Here is a 23,999-nt window from a genome sequence, read left to right as displayed (position 1 = left end):
ATGATCTCTGGAAAGCCATCTCTCGGATGAAGTGGAGATCCTGGACTGAACTGAGATCAACAAGGGATGCTCGACAGCCGTGGAAGGGTTTGAATGCCACAATCTCCTAAAAAGTTAAATCATGTGACATGGGGACGACAGATCTTCATTTCCAGATTAGCTCAATGCCTCTATGTTTGCTTTGACTACCAGAACATGGAGAATCATCGTGCCCCCCCCCCACACTTCCTGGTAATCTTTTGGTCTCGGTATCTGAAGCTGACATGCAGGCTGCCTCCAGGAGGGTGAATCCAAGCAAAGTATTCAGACCATGTAGTAAAGGCTTGTGCTGACCAACTGGCTAGTGTGTTCACCAATATTTTTAACCTCTCACTTTGGCAGTGTTGGTACCCGTCTCTTTCAAGCAGGCTTCAATTATACCAGTGCCCAAGAAGAGCCTGGTGATCTGCCTCATTGATGATCACTTCATCCACAGTGATGAAGTGTTTTGAGAGGCTGGTGATGCCTGAGAGGTGACTTGGAGCTGCTCCAACTTGCCTACCGAAGCAACAGGTCCACACCACCCAGGCCGTGCTCTTTTCTTGTTGCTCCATCAGATGGAAGAGCCTCATGAATCCCAGCAACAGGTTCATGAACAGTTACTACCCCTCAACCATCAGGCTCCTGAACAAAAGGGGATAATTACTATCACCTTTCAATCTACTGTGATGTTCCCACAACCAATGATTTCATTTTAAGGACTCTTCATTTTGTATGTGTTCTCATTATGTATTGCTATTTATTTATATTTGCATTTGCAGTTTGTTCTCTTCTGCACTCTGATTGTTCCTTCATTGAATCTTATTATAGTTACTATTCTATAGATTTGCTGAGTATGCCTGCAGGAAGAAGAATCTCCAGGTTGTATGTGGTGACATATACGTACTGGAATAATAAACTTTACTTTGAACTTTCATTCCCTTCAGAGCTGCAGGCAAGCAGTCGCCACCTCATGGTGCCGTCTTCCCGGAACTCTGCCACTCCACCCGCCTTCGTGCTCCAATAACCTCATTACCCCAACCTTTTTGTTGGTCCACTTTCTTTATAGACATATGTGGGTTGCACACCTTTTATGCATCTCTGAAGCCAAAGGAAGGATTTCTGAACAGTGGTGATCTGCAGAGCTGTCAAAGAGTAGTTGCTAATATTAAACAAGTAAAAAGCTGTTTTCCATTGTGTAGTCACTTGCATTGTGACAGGTAATCCTTTTCCAAACCATGTGGCATCATAGAAACTATTGATCAATTTCTTTCAATAAAATCAGTGACTGGTGTTTTTAAGTAACATATGGAAATGTAACCAGTTTTACATCAGTGTGTTTTACACTGTCTACTGGGATTAATTTGTAGTTTCAAGGCCGTTAGCAGATCGGAGAAGCTTTCTAAGATCTTTAATCCTTAATCCTATCTCCTGTTATTGGTCAGAAGCAGAAAATTACCATTAGCCCCCTAACTATTTAAAGTGACACCATCCATAAAGACTGAGACGGCAATCATCGGCATTGCTGAACTTTTCCTTAATGCAGAAAATCTCCCCTTTATGGCCATTTGGAGAACAGAAATTCACTCTGACAAAATTTACAAATCACTACCCACAAATTTGAGATACAGTATAAAATAAAATGCACTCTTATGGAATTTATGTAATTATGAAAAACTAAAAAAAAAGCAAAGTTCTTTGCTTAGACTCACCCTTCTTGATGTATGAACAGATAATGTGGCTTTGCGTTACAGAAAATTTGAAACAGGTAGTTTTCTAAAAACACAAACCTCCTATATTAAGGGATGTCAGAGTCTTTGCGCATACTGATTATGAATAATTTTAATATGTAACTGAATCATCTACTGTGTGAAATAATATTTATTCCACCATTCAGATGGCTTAAATTCCCCTTTAATCACTACAGTGTAGTCGCGCGCAATGTGCTACTAAAGAAACACACAGAGGCAGAGAGAGCTGAACTCAGAATGACTTTACTGATTCAAAATTGCGTGCTTAAATCTCCCCTCCCATGGGCCCCTGTGACCCGTGGGGCAGACATAATGTCAGACTGTTCCCGGAAGGTCTGCCCCGAGTGGATAGTTCCAAACGTGCTACTGCGTCTTTGCCCGTGGCTCCTGATGGCGGTCCGAGTCCCACGTGTGCAGGCTGCCACACCCCCCCACCCCAGAAACGTCCTTCGGGGGAGTGGAGCCCTAGTCTGTGTGGCTTGCCTGGGTGGCCTGCCTCGCTGACACGGTGCAGGTACCCTCACTGGTTGCTCAATGTCCAAGTGCGCCGGTTTGAGGCGGTCCACTGTAAAAGTCTCTTCCTGGCCACCTACATCCATGACACACGTGGTTCCATTGTGCCGGATCACCCTGAAGGGTCCCTCGTACAGCTGCTATAGAGGTGACCTGTGCATGCCCCTGTGAATAAAAGCATACTCACAGTCTCGGAGGTCTTTAGGGGTGAAGGATGGCGTGGGATCATGCCTGGCGGTCGGGACCGGTGCCAGGGTCCCTACCTTGTCGGGCAGCCTCATTCGCACCACTGCTGGAGTTTCGTCCGAACCTCGGGTCTCTGGTATGGACTCGCCTGCGACGGTCAGGGGGGCGCTGTAGACCAGTTCCGCCGAGGAGGTGTCCAAGTCCTCCTTGGGGGCTGTGCGGATGCCCAATAGGACCCAGGGAAGCTCGTCTATCCAGTTGGCGCCCCTGAGGTGTGCCATCATGGCCGAGTTGAGATACCGGTGGAATCACTCTACCAAACCATTGGACTGGGGATGGTACGCTGTGCTGTGATGCAGCTGGGTGCCCAGGAGCTGCACCAGTGTTGTCCACAAACCAGACATGAACTGTGCCCCTCTGTCGGGGGTGATGTCCATTGGGAGGCCAGTTGGCAATGAACGTCCTGACGCAGGACTCAGTGGACGTGTCTGTGAGTGGTACGGCTTCAGGCCACCTGGTGAACCTGTCTACCATGGTAAAGGTATACCTGGTGCCCCGGGAGACTGGCAGGGGGCCGACGATGTCCACGTGGATGTGTTGGAACTTCCTTTGCATCGGCTGGAACTACTGGAGGGGAGCATTCACGTGTTGCTGGACTTTGGCGGTCTGGCAGTGTACGCAGGTCCTGGCCCAGTGTCCGATCTGTTTGCGTAAACAGTGCCAGATGAATCTGTCCGCTACCAGCTTGATGGACGCCTGGATGGACGGGTGGGCCAGGTCGTGCAGGGTGTCGAACACCCGGTGCCTCCATGCCGCTGGTACCAGGGGTCGGGGTTTGCCGGTAGACACGTCACACAGGAGTCGATCCGCTGCCGGCTGGTGGAGACGTCCTCCAACCGGAGCCCCGAAACGGTGGTGCGGTAAGCCAGAATCTTGGGGTCCGACCGTTGTGCTTCCACCAGTGCTGCGTAGTCTATTCCTGAGGATGATATGCCTACTGAGTGGAGGGAGGGGCGAGACAGTGTGTCAGCGATGACTTTGTTCTTCCCTGCAATGTGGCAGACGTCCGTGGTGAATTCTGAAATAAAGGACAGGTGCCTCTGCTGCCGAGCTGACCATGGGTCCGATACCTTGGCCATTGCGAAGATGAGGGACTTGTGGTCCGTATACATGGTGAACTCCCTTCCCTCGAGGAAGTACCGAAAATGCCGGACTGCCAGGTAGAGCGCCAGCAACTCTCTGTCGAAGGCGCTGTACTTCACCTCTGGTGGCCGTAGGTGCCGGCTGAAGAAAGCGAGTGGTCGCCACTGGTCCTCGACGAGCTGCTCCAGGATTCCACCGACTGCCGTGTCGGAAACGTTGACTGTGAGTGCCATGGGTACATCGACTCTCGGGTGCTCCAGGAGGGCCGCCTTCACCAGCGCCTCCTTGGCCTGCTCAAATGCCTCCGTGGACTCCGCGTCCCATGCCACTGCTTTGGCCTTGCCGGCCATCAGGCTGAACAAGGGTCTCACGATGCAGGCTGCCACCGGTATAAACCAATGATAAATGTTGACCATCCCTACGAACTCCTGCAGGCCATTGACGGTGCAGGGCTTGGGGACTGGTGGATGGCCTGGACCTTGTCCGGTAGGGGACTGCGCCATGTTGGTTGAATCTGTGGCCCAAGAAGTTGATCTCCATCAGCCCAAACTGGCACTTTGCCAGATTGATTGCCAGATCGTGGTCACTCAGGCATTGGCAGAGCTGGCGCAAATGTGCCACATGCTCTTGGTACGAACTGCTGGCCACCATGATATCGTCCAAGTAAATGAAAGCGAACTCCAGGCCTCATCCCACCGAGTCCATGAGCCTTTGGAAAGTTTGGGCTGCATTCTTGAGACTGAAAGGCATCCTCAGGAATTCGAACAAGCCGAACGGGGTGATGAGGGCTGTCTTGGGCACGTTATCGAGGTGCACTGGGATCTGACCTGACCTGGCTGATTTTGGAGAAGATGGTCTGTCCGTGCAGGTTCGCCAAGAAGTCCTGGACGTGGAGTACTGGGTATCTGTTGCCGGTTGTGATGCCGTTAAGCTTTCTGTAGTCTCCGCAGGGCCTCCATCGTCCTGCGGACCTGGGTACCATGTGCAGCGGGGATGCCCACGGGCTGACTGAGCAGCGTACGACTCCCATCTCTTCCATCTTACGGAACTCCTCCTTGACGAGGTGGAGCTTGTCGGGTGGGAGCCTGAGAGCTCGGGCGTGCAGCGGCGGTCCTTGCGTGGGGATGTGGTGCTGCACGCCGTGCTCGGGGTCGGCCGTGGAGAACTGTGGGGTGACTATGGAGGGGAATTCCGCCAACACCCTGGCGAATTCATTACCCGAGAGGGTCATGGAATCCAGGTGGAGGGCCGGTAGCTTGGCTTCTCCGAGCTGGAAAGTCTGGAACATCACGGCGTGGACCAAACACCGGCCTTTTAGATCGACCAGGAGGCAGTTGGCTCATAGGAAATCTGCCCCTAGTAGTGGCTGTGATACCGCTGCCAACGTGAAAGTCCAAGTGAAATGGCTGGACCCGAAATGCACTGTTATAGTTTGCAGGCCGTACATCCGAATACTGGTGCCATTTGCAGCGGTGAGTTCGGGGCCTGGGACTGCGTTATGATGGTCCATGTTTGAGGGGGGAGTACAGTGACTTCGGCCCCAGTGTCTACCAGGAAACGTCGCCTGGAGTTTGGGTCCCAAAGGTACAGGAGGCTGTCTCGGTGGCCAGCCGTCGTAGCCATTAGCGACAGCTGGCCCTGGCTCATGGTGGATGGCAGCGGCACGCGCCTGAGCCCCATCTTTGGTGATAGAAGCATCATTGTTCCAAACTTTCATCTTTCTGCCCCCGTGGGTATCAACGGCTTCGATTGCGGGGCCTGGGCTTTGGGGTGTGCGATCATGGCTAGGCCAGGGGGTGGAGTTTCAAGATGGCGACGTAGACACCTGCCTTTTAGGCGCTCTTCATTTTTTAAGCTATAATCACCCTTTAATCAAATCTTTTCATACTTAATTACATGGGTTGATATTTACGATTTATTTCTTTTTTAAAATAATACTTGATTTAATTTTTTCAAACTTAAAATGTCTGTACCTAAGAAATCGTCTAAAGACCCTATATCTCTCGATGCAATCTCCAGTCTTCTGGATACTAAACTGGATACTAAACTTGCAAGTCTGGAAAATAAACTTACTGCAAAAATGTCTGAGCTTGAAGAAGTCGTTAGATCATTTGATACCAAGCTTCAATCGCTGGCAGCAGATATTGAACGGCATGAAGAAAAATTTGCGGCTCTTGACAAGATAATTTGTGAAAAAATACGTACAATCGAAACTTTGGAGGAGAAGGTACAGTTGACCACTAAAATAGTGGAGCAGAATAAGTTTAAAATCACTGATCTTGAAAACCGATCTCGCAAACAGAACTTGCGTATTATTGGATTTCCCGAAAATGTTGAGTCTGGTGACTTAACTGAATATTTCTCTAACTTATTGTGGGAAATTTTTGGCGAGGATGCTTTGCGGGCTAAACCTACTATTGATCGTGCCCACAGAGTTTCGAGATTTTCGGCTGCGAGAGACAAGCCACGAGCTGTGATTGTCCATCTCCATTATCCTCGGGAGAAAGAGCTTTTAATTCGATTAGCTCATCAGAAAGGTATGATTTCTCACAGAAACAACAAGTTTCATATTGTTGAGGATTATTCATTCGAGGTGATGAGGGCGAGAATCGCTTTTAAATCGGTGATGGCAGAGATTCATTCGATTGGACTTAAACAAGCTTTAAGATACCCAGCGAATCTCAGAATTACGTTGAGTGATGACAGTCAGCGCTTCTTTAATACTCCGGAAGAAGCGAAGAAATTCGTTGAAGAATATCGGTCTTCTAGTACAACTTGAACTATGTGTTATGTTGAAGAATTTTTGGAGAGAAGACGCCATTCCGTTTTTAGGCTTTAACTTATGAGGCTGCGGTATAGCTTTTTACTTTGGTCTGTAGACCTATTTTTTTTTATTATCATGATTTACAGATGCTCTTTTAATTTTACTATAATGTCTTTTTTCTTAATTAAGTTTTTTTTCCTCTGGATTAGATATACATGTTAAGACTTTGTAATAATGATTTATTTTTTAAGATGTCATTTCTTTTTCCCATAAGACTTTGTTTTCCGTAAGCGTTTATTTGCCTGTATTTGAGAATGGGACGAATGTTTTGAATTTTTGGACCTTTTTTTTATATATATTGTAGTGGTTATTGAATCCTTTTTTAATCTTATTTTGATGACCTTTTTTTAAAAAAAAAGATTGGCGAATTTACATTTATATTCTGTAATATGGTCCTTTCAAAATGTCATTTCTTCTTCCCATAAGTCTCTGTTTTTGAAACGTCATTTTCTTATATTTGAATATGGAATCTTTTTTTAAAGGCATATTACACTATTTTAAACTTCAATGGTTATCCTTTTTTTATTAATGATTTTTTGCTTTATATATTATTTTTTCATTTTGATTGATATATATTCTTTCTTTTTACAACCCTGTATTTATATCTGGGTGTTATATAGTTTCTCTTTTCTTTCTTTTCATGGAGCTGCCATCTTGAAATGGGGGTAATATTAGTATTAGTTCGTGCGCCTGCCACCTTGGCTGTTTTTCGAGGGGTTGGGGGAGGGGGTAGGGATTTTTTTTCACGCTTTTGCTTTTTATTTTTTTGCTTTTAGTTTATGGGCCGACTTTAAATTATTAATATTGTTGAGGTGTCATGCTCTCTGGTTGCTCCTGAATCATTTTTCCTTCTTCCTGAATTATGGGTTATGTGTCTTTTTAACCTTTTATGATATATACAACTAATATTGGCATGATGGATAAGTCTATTAATTTTATCTCTTGGAATACTAATGGTTTAAATCATCCGATTAAACGTAAAAAAATATTTAAATTATTCCATAGACTAAATGCTAATATTATTTTTGCACAGGAGACCCATATTAGGAGGGAGGATAATCAACGTTTTTTTAGGTTCTGGAAGAGTCAACAATTTCACTCGAATTGTACCGCCAAAATTAAGGGCGTGTCTATTTTTATAGACCTCTCAATTTCGTTTACACATCATGAAATTATTTCAGATCCACAGGGCAGATTTTTGTTGATAACTGGTTCACTTTTTAATCGAAAAGTGGTTCTAGTTAATATTTATGCTCCAAACTTTGACTGCCCTGAATTTTTTAAACATTTATTTACTTCCCTTCCTAATCTAAATGAATATATGTTGATAATGGGTGGAGATTTCAATTGTTGTCTGAATCCTTCGATGGATAGATCTAAACCTATCCGAATTCTTCCGAATAGATCAGTCTTACTTATTAATTCTTTTATGGTTGATTCGGGAATTACTGAAATATGGCAGTTTTTGAACCCTAAAGATAAAGAATTTTCATTTTTTTCACATGTATATCACAGTTATTCTAGAATTGATTATTTCCTTATTGATCATCGTTTATTAACGGATGTTACTGATTGTAAATATGATTCTATTACTATTTTGAATCATGCACCTTTGAAGTTATCTATCAAGATTTAGGACTTTTCCAATAATACTAGATCTTGGAGACTTAACGCTACTTTGCTTCAAGATCCAGAATTTATCACCTACATAAAACAGCAAATTGACTTGTTTTTCTCAACAAACTATACTGAAGAGATTGACAGAGGAATACTTTGGGACTCTTTTAAGGCTTTTATCCGTGGACAAATTATCTCATATTCCGTCGGTAAAAGAAAACAAAGATATTTAGATATTGCTTTATTAGTGGATAAAATTAAAGAAATTGATAAGATTTATTCCGTGACTCCTACCAAAGAACTTTATAAGAAGAGAGTTGAGCTTCAAATGGAGCATAGCTTATTATTATCTTCTTCAATTGAGAATCAATTAATTAGGACCAGGGCTCAATTTTATATCCATAGTGATCGAACTGGTAAATTGATAGCCAACCAATTAAAAGCTATTTTGACTAAGCAACAAATTATTAAAATTCGTAAACAAGACGGTAATCTAACTACTGATCATAAAGAAATCAATAACACTTTTCAAGATTTTTATAAATCTTTATATCAATCACAATTTGATGGCGATCTGTCCATGATGGATAATTTTTTTAACAATTTGAATATTCCCAAACTGACAGATGAAGATCGTAGCTTGTTCGATGCTCCTATCTCTATGGCCGAAATAGGAGAGGCTATCTCATCAATGAATTCAGGGAAAGCTCCTGGTCCTGATGGTTATATTATAGAATTCTTTAAAACTTTTTCTTCTTTGCTTTCCCCTTGGTTATGTGAAATCTTTAATGATGCATTTGCTAAGAAGAGATTACCTCAATCTTTTTATGAAGTTACTATCTCTCTAATTCTTAAAAAAGATAAGGATCCTACTTTATGTGCATCTTATCGCCCTATATCACTATTAAATGTAGACTCTAAGATTCTTACAAAAATTTTAGCTATTAGGTTAGAAAAGGTACAATCACAGATTATTTCAGAAGACCAAACTGGTTGTATTAGGAATCAGTATTCCTTTATTAATGTTAGAAAATTGATTAATATAATTTATACTTCATCACCCACAATCCCAGAATGTGTTATTTCATTAGATGCTGAAAAAGCTTTTGATAGAGTTGAATGGACATACTTATTTAATGCTTTGAGATATTTTAATTTTAGTCCTAATTTTATATCATGGATCAAACTAATATATTATAAACCTGTTGCTTCTGTTCTTACAAATAATTACAGATCCTCTTTTTTTCAATTATCTCGTGGTACGAGACAAGGTTGTCCCTTAAGTCCTTTATTGTTTAATATTGCATTAGAACCTTTAGCCATTGCTATTCGTGAATCTCCTAATATTTTTGGTATTACCCGTAATGAGAAATTATATAAGTTATCACTTTATGCTGATGACTTGTTATATATTTCTGATCCTGACAGGTCTATTCCCGCTATTTTATCCTTGTTGGCTCAATTTGGTAGTTTTTCTGGTTATAAACTAAACTTGGATAAGAGTGATTTATTCCCTTTAAACGCGCAAACTTTATTGAATGACAGGATACCATTTAAAGTTGTTACTGATAACTTTATCTATTTAGGTATAAAAATTACCAAGAAATATAAAGATTTATTTAGACTGAATTTTTTACCTATGCTCCATCAAATTCAACAACTTACTACAAGATGGTCTCCCTTATCGTTATTGTTAGTTGGTTGGATTAATGCTATTAAAATGATGATTTTACCGAAATTTTTATATTTATTTCAAGCTTTACCAATTTTTATTCCTAAATCTTTTTTTGATAACATTGATTCAAAAATTTCCTCATTTGTGTGGCAAAATAAAAATCCTAGGTTAAGTAAAAGGCAATTACAAAAATCTAAAAAAGATGGTGGTTTAGCTTTACCTAACTTTAGATTTTACTATTGGGCGAATAATATTCGTAACTTAATTTATTGGAAATTAGATTTGGATTCACCATTGTGCCCACAGTGGGTAAATTTAGAATGCAATGAGGCACAGGGATATTCTCTAGTCTCCGTTCTTGGTTCTTCTCTTCCTGCTGATTAGTTAAATTCAATAAACAGATATCCAACCCTGTTGTCAAACATACATTACGAATTTGGTTTCAATTTCGAAAGTTTTTTACTCTGAAAAACTTTGTTCTTGATAGCCCTATTTTACTTAATTTTTTTTTCAAACCTTCTTTGACAGATCAAGCTTTTAGCAAATGGAAAAGGAAAGGTATAAAATGTTTTCGTGATCTTTTTTTTGAAGGTAGTTTGATGTCTTTCGACCAACTTTCCAACAAATTTAAGTTACCTAAATCTGATTTTTTTAAGTATTTACAAATCAGAAATTTTTTACATAAAGTTCTACCATCCTTCCCCAATTCAACTTCAATGGATTTCTCAGATTTGATTTTTACTTTAAATCCTTGTCAGAAGGGATTAGTGGCTTTTATTTATAATATGATTATGAAGATACAACCAGAAATATCAGGTAGAATTAAACAAGAATGGGAAAAAGAACTTAAATATAATATATCAACAGAAAAATGGGAAAAAATTTTACAAATGGTTAATTCTTCTTCTATATGTGCTAAACATGCTTTAATACAATTTAAAATTGTACATAGAGCTCATATGTCTAAAGATAAGCTTGCTCGATTCTATTCTCATATTAACCCTCAATGTGACAGATGTCATTCAGATGTGGCTTCATTGACCCACATGTTTTGGTCATGTCCCACTTTATATAACTACTGGAAGGACATATTTGCTACCATTTCCTCAGTTTGGAATATCGATTTACAACCTCATTTTATTACCGCAATTTTTGGTATACCAAATGAGGATGATAATCAGTTTTCCCCTTCAATTAGACGAATGATTGCTTTTGTAACATTAATGGCCAGAAGGTCTATATTACAAAATTGGAAAGAAGTAAATCCTCCTACCACGTTTCAGTGGTTCTCTCAAACTATTTCTTATCTGAGCTTGGAAAAAATTAGAAGCACTATTTTTGACTCATCAATTAAATTTGAAGAAACTTGGGGACCGTTCATTCGACATTTTCATATGAATTAATTTGGCCTCTTCCAGACCTTCTCTCTGTTTATTCTTGTTCAGGTATGGAGTTCCGGAGTTTTTGACACTATCATATACATATAAACTGTTATTATTGCCCATGTTAGTTTAGTTTAGTGTTTTTTTTTCTCAATATATTTTTTCTTGTATTTTAAATTTTTTTTTCTTTTGATGATTATTCTTATTTTTTCATATAATTATTATAGGCTTGATTGATTAATGTACTATTTTTTCTGTTGATATTTTAATAGGATATTGTTGTATTATTATTAATTCAATTTCAAGTCTATTGTACTTATAACCTATTCATTATTATGTTATGTTTTTTTTATATATGAAATTCAATAAAAAGATTGAAAAAGAAAAGATCATGGCTAGGCCAATGGAGGCTGCTAAACGTTGCTTGCTCTGCCCACAGGATGTCTGCTCTAGCCACGACCTTGCGTGGGTCACTGAAATCCTCACTCATGAGGAGGAGGCGAATGTCCTCTGGCATTTGCTCGAGGAACAACTGTTCAAATAAAAGGCACGGCTTATGGCCGTCCATGAGCACCAGCATATCGTTCATGAGCTTGGATGGTGTGCAGACCGTCCATGTGGAGGAGCCGCACGGCCCGTTCATGGCGGGAGAGTCCGAAGGTATGGATCAGGAGTGCATTAAGCTTAGTGTACCTGTCCTCTGTTGGAGGCTGGCGTAGGGAGTCGATGATCCAGCCTGCCGTCTCCTGGTCGAGCGTGCTGACCATGTAGTAATACCGCGTAGCGTCGGCTGTAATGTCACTGATATTGAACTGGGCCTCAGCCTGCTTGAACCAAATGTTGGGCTGAGTGGCCCAGAAGGTCGGGAGCTTCAGAGAGACTGCGCTGTGTGAGTTGCTCGAACTCGGGGCTGGTCACTGAGTCGCCGGCTCCAGATGCTGTCTGGAATGTCGGGGTCACCAATGTAGTTGCACACAACGCGCTACTAAAGAAACACATGGAGGCAGAGAGAGCTGAACTCAGAATGACTTTACTGATTCAAAATCGCACGCATAAATCTCCCCCCCCCCCCCATGGGTCCCTGCAGGGCAGACGTGATGTCAGACTGTCCCTGGAAGGTTCGCCCCGAGTGGGTAGTTCCAAACACGCTACCGCGTGTCTGCCCGCGGCTCGCAATGGCAGTTCAAGTCCCGCGTGTGTGGGCTGTCACAACAGCATATAAAAAGAACCAAAAGCTATCTCTACAGTCTTAAGCTTATTGCATAAATTTCAATCTAACCTGACCTGTTTGTGCATAGCCATCATATTTGATTCCATATTGAGACTACTAAATTTCTTGGATTTCTTGAGAAACTGTAAAGGCTGCTTGTAATTTACTGAAGCCACATCCTAGAAAGTTAACTGGAATCTTTATCTGAGCTTTCTGGAATCAAATTCTATGATTTTAAAAATCAATCATTCAGTTGCTGTATACAATTCAATATAAGGTAAGATTGAAGATTATTTAGCCAGTATGAACTAATTTGCAAATATATGCCTGAGAAAGTTTGAACAAATTACAGAAAATTTGAAATATAATAGGAGGGAGTTTTAGAATCTCCTTGGCTACCTTTGGCTATCTCTGATCTTCTGATCAAAATAGCAACAATGAACAATGATTCCTCAGGCAACATCTTCCAAATAGCCAATGTCTCCAGTTACTTCAGTTTTGTACAGTTAGGAACTCAGTCAAAAGATCCAGTGTAATGCTGTGTCTGGAGAGATGGAGATTAGAGATGGGTGGGGTGGGGGGGGGGGTGCTGCAGGCTGAAAAGGGCTGAGGACATACTGACTCATGGAAGAGGCCAGAGACTAGGTGCAGGGTCTTGAACAGCTCCATCTTGAAGAGGCAAGGAAGGTTGAAGTTTTCAGGTGAATGCAGAGTGTGGGGGGGGGGGGGGGGTGGGTTCAGCGATTGCTTCCATTGGAGATGGTCAGCAGCCAGCTCGGTGTGTTCGGAACGGGATCAGCGATCACACTTTACAGAAGGACTCAGTTTGTGCAGCTGCTGTCCTTGTATGCAGACGCAAAGATGTTTCTGATATTCTGTGATTTATGTGACTGTATACTGGTTTCCTTCAGTTTTTCAGTTTTCTGTATTTCTTATGGACGATCAGTGGGTGGGGTAACCTGTTGATTTTTTTCTGTGTAAGAGGGGGTATGTGCTACTGCCGCTGTTCTTTTCTGTGAGTGAGGAGACTGGGGATTGTTATTGATACCTTTTTTATACCTTTTTTGATACCTGACAGACTGTTGCTGTCGCTGTTTTTTTGCTGTGGGTGAGCGAGGATTTTTGGGGTCTGAGTTTTGTTTTCTTTCTTGTGCTGGTGGGGTGTTAATGTTTTTCCTTTCATCAAAAGCCTTGCTCTTTCTGTATTTCATGGCTCTCTGGAGTAGATGATTACCAGAGTTGTATTGTACATGCATACTTTGACATTAGAACCTTTTTAATAGTTCTGATTACTGTTTATGGGATGATGCTGGTGTTTATATTAATTCCCATGTTCACTTGTCCAATGAAAATCACTGTTTCAATCCATCTGATATAATAACTTCTTGGGGCAGCTCAAGGGCAATTCAGCTGTTTTCCTAAGCCATCCCATAATCTCTGACAATAGTTACCAGAGTAACCAAATTATTTTTTTCATGTTGGTCTATCAGATCCTAGGGTTATAAATTCTTTTGAAATTTACCTGAATTAACTAGATTTTAAAATGTAAAATGTTAAGATTAGGCAACGTGACATTGCAGGTTTTAATTATAATATGAGGTTAACCATGATCGTTAGCATAGGTAAGTCCACTAAGGCTGGCTGGTGTAGTGGCATCAGCGCTGGACTTCAGGGCAAGAGGTCCCAAGTTTGAATCTGGCTGGCTCCCTTGCACGCTCTCCATCTGTACCTGGGTTGAGTAAAAAAAAACCTGGAGAGGGATGGGCTCTGCTGTGTACACGTTGTACGATGATCAAACACCAAAAAGATCTGTCATGACAGTGCCCCAGTTTTGTTTTTACTCAACAGAGAGATGAGTGCTTTATTTGCTTGATATATAAGTACCAGAATTAATATAAGCAGCTTAGCCAATGTTTGGGATAATCCAACACTAGCACAATCTAGTACACTTAGACAGACCAATAAGTCACACGATGTAACAGCAGAATAGATTATCATCAATAGCCAGGCTAAATTTGGGAGTTGCACACAAAAGATCGCTGCTATCCGGTGCTATTTTTTTCCCTAAATTTCTACAAAGAAAGCGGGTTCTTCATTAAGAACCCTTATTGCTCAGGATATCCCCACTTCTCATTACTACCATCAGGGAGGAGATGCAGGAGCCTGAACACCCATACTCAAATGTTCTAAAAAGAGCTTCTACCCACCTGCCAGCAAATTTCTGAATGCTGCATCAGTGCTACTTTGCTATTCCTCTTTTGCACAAGTTGTTTGTCTATGTTATAGTACCTTAGAATAATTTACTTACGTCTTGCTCTGTTCTGCCACAGAATAACACATTTCACGACATATGTCAGTGATAATAATTCTGATTCTGAAAATTTATATTGTTTTACTCTGACAAAATCACTTGCACCCACCAAGCTGAGTGATTCTTTTATTGTGATTCCACTGCCTTTCTTCGTAGCAAATATGACAACGTTAAGCATTACATTAAAATGTAATATGCATACATGATTCTGGCTTTGCCCAGGATATTACAGAAGCTCAAATATTGAATGCAAGTACTTCTTATAGAATTGACAGAAATTGATAGGCTCTTCGCCTGGATGGACAGCTACTACATATGTATTCTGATTGTCAAATTGGTATATGCAGTAACGTGAGACTTGTTCCAGCTTGTGAATCAAGTAAGGTTATCGTGTAAGCAGGTCTTTTATCTAATTCCTTTTCATGGGGCCTATTTGTGCTAGTTAACCTCTAGATTTTTAGGCAATTCATAATGAACTAATGAAATGGGCACTATGTAGTTTTTACTTTTCCTTGTATTTTGATTGCTAATTGCCATTTTAAATCAGGCTCATGTTCGTAAATGTGCACAAGAAGATGAAACTTTCTTGGACCATGCACTACTAGAAGTAGAAAGACTTTGGCCATCCTTTATTGGTGGACGAAGAGTTGCAAAGCAGGTACTATTTTTCTTGGTACAGCTGCATTTAAATAGAACTGGCATTACAAATATTTCCATGGCATCTTATATCTTAAGGGCATTCATCCAAATATGTACAGATGGTTCTTTGAAGTAGGTATCTATTTAATTACAGAATTCATCTTTGTATGCAATTTCCCTTTTAAAGTACCATTCTCTTATAACCACCATAGACTCAACCCTGTCTTTGTAGCCTCCGTAATCTTCCAGTCTTTGAGAATAATATTCCTCCAGTTCTCTGTAGTTTTCACTTTCTTTACCCCATATTGGTTGCCATGTTTGTTTTATTGTTTGGAACATAAATTCTGAAATTTACTCCCCTAATCTCTGCTTCTCTCCTTTCTTGTGTTCAAATTTAAAGGTAATTTGAACTAAAATCAACCACCTTTGATTCATTTTAGCAGCTTTGGCTGATTGTGAACTGCCTTGGTAGATTTTACTGTAGTGGTGTTCATTTCAGTATGTATTGGATTATGAGATACTGTTTGCTAACTGGCTTTATCTGCTGCCTGCAGAACAATAAGGATGGCAGTTCCAAACACTTCTAGTTGTGATGAATCCAAATTCTATTGCATATGGTTTTGCTCAAGCTGACTTTGAACTTGATCTTCTGCAAGTTTTAAAAAAAATTTTGCTTCATTTATTTCCCACTTTCTCCAGGACACCACACTTAGTGGCTACACTGTTCCAAAAGGGACCCAAGTAATGTTCGTAGCTTTTGCTGTCCACAGAGATCCTGAAGTCTTTACTGATCCTGATGAGTTCCAACCAGAGAGATGGTCTGGAAGGTTTGTACTTTTTCTACTCATGTTAATTTTAAGTTTGTAGGACTGTTTTGATGATTGAACTATGTATGACAATTAGCATAAATTATCTGGATTCTGGATGGTAACACTTGTGAATGATGTCAGGCTTAGGAGTACTGGAATTGGTCAAGGCAACTCAGGAACTTTAGAATGAGAGCAATGGCACATTAAATGAAATGGGGATGGATGTAAAATGCTGCAAATGAGAAGAAAAATAGCTGGCATTCTCATCCCAATAGCGCAGTTAGTTGATGTTGACCTAGGGACTGAAGAATTTTCCACCTTTTACACAGAATGTGTGTGAATGAATACTGAATGGCAATCAGCAAATGCAATTGAATTTTGCAGTATTCTGGCCAAGGGTTCAAGTCATGATCAGAATGAATAATCAGACAACAGGACTCTGATCAGTATACACTTTGAATATCAAGTCAATTTCTGGTTGCTAAGAAGCAACAGACACTTGAACTCTTGGAACAAAGCAAAAAGGAGCCCAGAAGGAGATTTTCATCCTCTGACCGTCTTATATAAGGTACAAACACGAGAAAATCTGCAGATGCTGGAAATCGAAAGCAACACACACAACGTGTTGGAGGAACTCAACAGGCCAGGCAGCATCTATAGAAAAGAGTGAACAGTCAACATTTTGGGCAAGACCCTTCATCAGGAAACTGTAAGAGAGTTAAATTGTAAGAAAGCCTGCAGCGATTAGAAGCTCACTATATGAATTAAACATGAAATATAGTAAATATGCATATACAATTATGATATAACCAAATGTCAGAATCAGTGTGATGCATATTTATCTCCACGTAGATCAGAAGATAATTTTCTTCACTTGGGATTTTAAACTGAGGGGAGTGTATCTTTGAAGTGATTTCCAGGTGAAAGCAAGGCTAACAATATTATCAAATAAAAAACACAAAATGCTGGCAGAACTCAGCAGGCCAGACAGCATCTATGGGAGGAGGTAGTGACTGTCTGGCCTACTGAGTTCTGTCAGCATTTTGTGTTTTTTATTTATTTCCAGCATCTGCAGATTCACTCGTGTTGCCTAACAATATTATCACTAGATTTATTTATCACTTTAAAATGTGGAAGAAAAACATGGTACTGTTAAGATGCCAAGAGAGGTAAAAGCTTTAAAGGCAGAAACAAAATACTTCATTATGGAGTGAACAACTTCCAAATTGAGGTTTGAGGCAAAATTAAACACATTCAGTTATGCTGAGAAGCCTTTGTCCTCCTAAAAAATATGTGAATAAGTTAGTTAGTGGAGTGTAGAGTAGGTAAGGGTACTAAAATCACAGCAGCATGCATATTTCATTATGTCTCAACTAACTTGTTGTTTTCAGAATATACCAAAATATTAAACAGTTAATTAAATTAATTTATTTCTTGGTGTTTTTCAATGGGCTTAATGTTTGCCTTATCTGGAAAGAGACAAAACTAGAATCTGTCTCTTGTACAATGTCATATGATGCCACTAGGCATAAGGCAAACATTACATGAGGTCCCATGAAGTCCTTAGGATATCTGGCAAAGGCTGCTGCTTCCTATCATGAGTGTGGCTGGCGTTTATACTCAAGCACACAACTCATGAATAGCTTGTTTATCTCATCAACTTGGAAATATTTTATTGAAACTGGTACCACTTTTAGTCCATTTGAGTGATAGCTTCTTCCCACATGGGTGGCAGCTTTTCAGATATGTTTTTGACTGTTTTCATATGGACAACTGAAAGATTCCAAAAATATTGTTACATTTATTTTTATTTGAATAACTTAAATGAAGTGTCAGGATCATTTGCATAAGCACCAGGTCAATGAAACTGCAAGAAGCAGTTAAAGCATGAATTGAGAAAATATCTTTCATTATCTCGATTCTGCAAGGTACTGTTATATTTTTAAAATTATTTTGTAGTATAGTTGCTATTGTTAGAGAAATTCTGCAACCAGATTGTACACTGCAAGATCTCACTAAGTGATAAAAATGGTCAATTGTTTAGCTGTAATGATTGGTAAGAGTTTAACATTAGCCTAGCTTTCAAGTGAATAGAGCTAGGAATCTATTATAATCAACCAAGAGATCCTGCTTTGATTTAATATCTCATCTGAAAGGTTACATCACTGCCAACCAAACACTCCATCTGTATGTCAGCCTTTATTCTGTTCCTGAGAAACAGAAGTATCTGCTCTTAGTTGGGGTTTATCATAAAAGAAAAATTGAAATATTAACCAGTTTAAAGTAAACAGGTTGTCTTCTCATTGTAATAGAGAACAAGGATGGGTCATAAACCGTAGCGTAAGTAACAATTTATAGGTTTCAATAAGTACATTTCATGTCAGAGAAATGTATACAATTTCATCCTGAATTTTTTTTCTTTGCAAACATCCACAAAAACAGAGGAGTGCCCCAAAGAATGAAGGACAGTTAAACATGAGAACGCTAAAAGCCTCCCATGCACAAGCAGAAGCAAGCCAATGACCCCCTCCCCCCACCAGCAAAAAAAGCATCAGTGCCCTCCACCGAGCTCTCAAGCATGCAGCAAAGCATCAACAAAGACACAGAGTTGAAGTACCCCAGACACTACTCATCTATAGATGTGTTATTTAGATAGAGAAATGGAATCTGAGCTTCACAGTTCCTGATCTGTTCTACAAATCCTCATATTTCTGTGGATTGTTATTCTCTACTGCCTTTCTGTTCTCTGCTCAAACTGCTGTTATGACACTTCACCATTGGATCTAACTAATAACTTAAGACTATCTCTCGTTGACCTCTCTCTTCTATCAATTTGACTCTCAGCGTTAACAGCAGGTGTGAAGGGTGCTTGGATCGCTTTTCTGTACAGGTGGAGATCAATCTTCTGGTCAGCTATTCCTTCCCCCTTCCCCACTAGATTAACTAATAAGGTTTTCCATCTTGTGGTCCAATTTCATATAATTTTCTAGTTTCTTTCCCATCTCTCCCTGTGCCCTATTGGAACTCATCTTTATTATAAGATTCATCTCCAGCTTCCTCATCTCCATTCTCTGACAGCTGTTTAATTTCCTTTCCTGACCCACATATTAGCTGAGATGAGTCATTCTCTTTTATCACATTCTCTTCCTCTTCTCTTTCATCGTCTGACTTTACAGAATACTACCCCTTTCCTGACTTTCATTGCTGCCATGTTGAACATATTGCAGATTCCTAAATCTAAACTAATCTTTCCTGCAGCTCTTTGTTTGAATTCTTCCAAATAGGTTTTCACCTGAAAGCAGCACTGAAGCATTTATAGGGTGCATTTAGTAACTTTATGATTAAGACAAATATAAATTTGCCCTCTTCTCTTTTAATTTGTATCTAGCTTTTAAACATTGACTACAGAGTTGTCCTAAAATAGTTCTCTGTGATTACCCAACCAGGTGAGATCATATCCACTTGGTTCCATTCTTTCTCATCCAAGTGAAACCTGCAAAGCCTTTACATCCAGTACCCATGTTGATGTCCAAGGATTTATGCATAGCCTTCTTATTACTTATTTATGTGATTCCCTTTAGCAATAGCAATCAAAAGTGTAGTGGCAATTTTCACTTAAACCTCTCTTGATCCTCTGACTATATCTCATTTGTAATACTGCTTCTCCAAATTATAGTGTTTTCTCCAACTGAATATTGGGAAGAGCAAAGCTGCCACTTTCAGTTTCCATAATAAATTCTACACTTGGACTTGACTATTCAAGTTATTCCTGACTGACCCTGTAGGGATCTCCTTTATAAACTTACTATTCTCTTTTCTGGTCCTGCTGAAGGTGCTCGAACTGAAATGTTGACCAAACTCTTTTCCATAGATGCTGCTTGGCCTGTTGAGTTCCTCCAGCATTTTGTGTGTGTTGCTTGGATTCCAGCATCTGCAGATCTTCTCTTTTTTGGGATTCCTCTTTCTATGCTTAGTTGACTAAAGAACCCTTTAAGACATACTGTGGTTGTATAGGTTGCTTTTAGATGAGCGGTGAACTGAGTGATAACTAGATTTTGATTTCCTACAAAAGTAACAAAATCTAGAATTATGCTGTGTCAGGCTTTCATTCTGCAGTTTAAGTGCTAAATGCTGGCTACATTCTACAGCTCACTTCCTGTGAAATCAGGATCTCAGTACACTTTATCTCTGTTTATTATAAGTATATAATTGCAGACCTCAAGTTTCGTCTAAGGATTCTTCCCTTGCATCATCTTCCCTTTAGTCTGGGCAGAGGTATTTAACAACGTACCACAGGCTTGGGTTAAGTTGCACTAAGAGACATACATAACTTGCATAGAGATTCAGGGCCACATATTTGTTGCTTACTTTTCTAAAGTTGTTGCAAAGTGACTTCTAGATTGGCAAGTGCAGTAAGAGTATAAATGGAGGATGTAGTTCTCCCTGCAAAGCTTTCAGTAATTGTATTTCAGTTCTGTTGATTGAATTACTGTCTCTTCAGAGGAAACAGTTACAAACGTCAGTATCTAAAACCAGTGACATTAAATGGACTTTCTTTTGACCTCATGAGGCACATAAGGAGATCAGTTTCAATAAATTCTTCATTTTGAACAAGCTTATCAAGAAGGACTTCGTAAAATGAAATGTAATCCTCCAAAAATCTTTTGTAAAATGGAAACATCTTCTCTTTCAGATTTTTACTTACAGAATTATAATTTTATAATTTTATAAAAAAAGAATCATTTAAAAATTAATCTTTTTAGTATGAGAGAGAAAGTCCATCAGGAAGTTTGAATTTTCATGCTAAATTGGAATATTGTAATCTACATATTCCAGCTTTAGAATCATAGAACCATAGAACATTACAGCACAGAAACAGGCCTTTTGGCTTGTTTGTGCCGAACCATTTTTTTGCCTAGTCCCACTGACCTGCACCTGGGCCATATCCCTCCATACACCTCTCATCCATGTACCTGTCCAAGATTTCCTTAAATGTTAAAAGTGAGCCCGCATTTACCACTTCATCTGGCAGCTCATCCACATCTCACCACTCTCTGTGAAGCCCCCCCCCCCATGTTCCCTTTAAACTTTTCCCCCTTCACCCTTAACCCATGTCCTCTTTTTTTCTCTCCCCTAGCCTCAGTGGACAAAGCCTGCTTGCATTCTCTCTATCTATACCCATCATTATTTTATATACCTCTATCAAATCTCCCCTCATTCTTCTACGCTCCAGGGAATAAAGTCCTAACCTATTCAATCTTTCTCTGTAACTCAGTTTCTCAAGTCCCGGCAACATCCTTGTAAACCTTCTCTGCACTTTTTCAATCTTATTAATATCCTTCCTATAATTTAGTGACCAAAACTGCACACAATACTCTAAATTTGGCCTCCCAATGCCTTGTACAACCTCACCATAACATTCCAACTCTTATATTCATTATAAAGGCCAATGTACCGAAAACTCTCTTTACAACCCTATCTATCTAGAAGAAATAGAAAAATGCAAATTGGTGGTAGGATTGGCATCAGGTTCAATTTCATTGAATTCTTTGAAAAATGCCAGTCTATGACGTTAGTTGAGAAGGCTTGATTTGGCACTATAATCCAGATCGCAATATGTCAATCGTGCAGTGTTATCAACAGTACAGCAGTAACTTTCAGCTGGGATTTTGAACCCAGTGGACTAGAGTGGCACTTGGATTTATGTCTTCCTTCTCCAGTAAAAATATCTCAAATAAGCAATGACTGATATATTGAGTAGCTGTATGGTGAAGGGCTGGTGTGCGTGTTGGGAATGGAGTGGATGGGTTAATTGGTTTGGGAGCAAATTATTGACATTACCAGGTACAATAATGTAGTATTTATGTCACTGAACTTTCCATCCCGATGACTAGACAGAAAATAGGAATCAAATGCCAGTATATAATACAAAAAAATAAATTTTCCTTAAAATTCACTCTTGAAGCTGTAGTATTGTTTTAAAAATTCAGAATTCTTTTGTTGCTCAAGATAGTACCCTGATGTCCTTGTCTCATCTAGCCTACCTCTCTCCAGTTGCACACTTTGACTCTGAACAGACATAGCAAAACAGTTACTTCTAAAGCTGCCACATGTTAGTTGAGAAGGAACCCCACCACTGCCGCCTTGGGTCTCAGTGAAATGAGCAAATCAAGCATCCTGAGAAATGTTTCTAAAATTTTGTGTGAGTCATATTTTTTTTTTTGAAATGGTCAAAAACCCAAATCTCCTTTCAAGATTTATATACAAACGTTCTGAAGCAAAAAAAAAGCTATCAGTTATAAGTTAACTGTTGGTGTGTTGTGAGAATCGGGGTGGGGTGGGGAAGAGCAGGAGAAAACCCTAATTCAAACGTAATTATTTTCAAGGAATGTGAACAGAAAATGCAGGAGATACTCGACATCTGTGAGAAAACATTTAATGTTTCAGAATGTTGATGTTTCATCAGAACTAGGTTAATTTAGAAGTGAAGTGATTCTCACCACCCCTCCACGTTCTGCAATTTAAAATATGCTCATTTGGTAAATTCTCCTCTTTTTGATGAAAATATTCATTGTACAGAGGGGTCAGTGTGATGAGCATATTATCTCGGTGGTACAGTGACTCTGTCCCATTTATTATACCGTATCATTGTTGGAAAAAGGCTTTCTTGTGTTTGACAACATGGGTTTATAATGATTCCCATTGCATCTGATAAAATCAGTAGTATAGAATGAAATCTCTTATTCTATTATCAGATTATTCTTCCTCTTACATAGGACCCCCAGGGCAACATTTAAGGTCTGTAAATTTATTCTGAGAGTGTGTTTATTGACATGGTAGCGTAGTGATTACAGTGCAGGCGACCCGGGTTTCAATTCCCGCTGCTCCCTGTAAAGGGTTAGTACGTTCTCCCTGTAACTGCATGGGTTCCTTCTGTGTGCTCCGGTTTCCTCCCACAGTCCAAAGTCGGTGGGTTAGTGGGTCTGTGTAAATTGTCCTGTGATTAGGCTAGGGTTAAATCAGGGGATTTCTGGGTGGCTCAGCTCAAAGGGCCAGAAGTGCCTATTCCGTATTGTATCTCAATAAATAAATAAAGAAATGCTTGAACTTCTGTTGAGGGCAGAATATGGTGATAAGACGTGTTTGAATGGGTTGTTGTAGAAGAAGAATTTAATCTTCTACTCGTGCATTAGGTGAGTCCCATCATCCAAGTTCCATTCAGATTCTGCTTAGAGCCACCCATGTCCATGTAAGGCTGGTAAAATCCATAAAGATCCTTTTTCTTAGATCTTCAGTTTGTTCCAAGATTAGATCATGATTTTGGTCAAAGACTTACTCTGTTTGTTATCACTGTTGAGATCAATGAAGATGTACCTTGAAATTATATAGTGAGATGGGGGAATGTGACAGAGAAATCCCAGTGTCCCAATCCCAATTCAGTACAATCTCTCTGCATAGCACAATATCTTGAGAAGGGGTGATACTCAACTAAACGGTCAGCCATTGCTTTGAATTGACTTTAAAATTCCAATATACCTATACTGTATTAATAATCTTGTGCAGGTAATCCTGAAACCTGTATGTATCAATGAATTTTGAATGGAGGCTTCCCACCCAGAGGGCAGTACTGGAAAATCACGCAAGTCTAAGGTGCACTTGCATTAGCAACTCTTGCTGCTGACAGCTTCGTCTATAATGTTAATCCATATTTTGTTCAAAGTAGGTCGAGGCTGCAAAATATACGATTTGTGAAGAATAATTCCAAGGTGTGTTGGTATCGGTTCATTTCCCTCCAGAGAAAGTAATGTTAGAACATTGTTGTTACTGTACTTGATTGAGAGGTGGAATGTAGAAATCATGGATTTTGCTGAGGTCATTACTAATGCCTCCACAATCTCATCAGCCATCTCTTTCAATGGGT

At 39.9% G+C, this 23,999-nt stretch overlaps 1 protein-coding gene across 6 annotated transcripts in view; it reads left to right on the top strand.

Moving 5' to 3' along the window:
• Positions 1-23,999, top strand: part of LOC132394227 (uncharacterized) — a 210,610-nt gene that overhangs the window by 85,317 nt on the left and 101,294 nt on the right. For all 6 annotated transcript variants that reach the window (XM_059970105.1, XM_059970104.1, XM_059970103.1 and 3 more), the window contains 2 exons: positions 15,178-15,288; positions 15,969-16,096. In XM_059970105.1, coding sequence (XP_059826088.1) covers positions 15,178-15,288; positions 15,969-16,096 — 239 coding nt within the window. The remainder of the gene's footprint in view (positions 1-15,177; positions 15,289-15,968; positions 16,097-23,999) is intronic.

This window comes from Hypanus sabinus, chromosome 5 (genome assembly GCF_030144855.1).
Source record: "Hypanus sabinus isolate sHypSab1 chromosome 5, sHypSab1.hap1, whole genome shotgun sequence".
Classification (NCBI taxonomy): Eukaryota; Metazoa; Chordata; class Chondrichthyes; order Myliobatiformes; family Dasyatidae; genus Hypanus; species Hypanus sabinus.
Note: the sequence above shows the minus strand (reverse complement) of the source record. Positions and strands in the feature narration are given on the sequence as shown.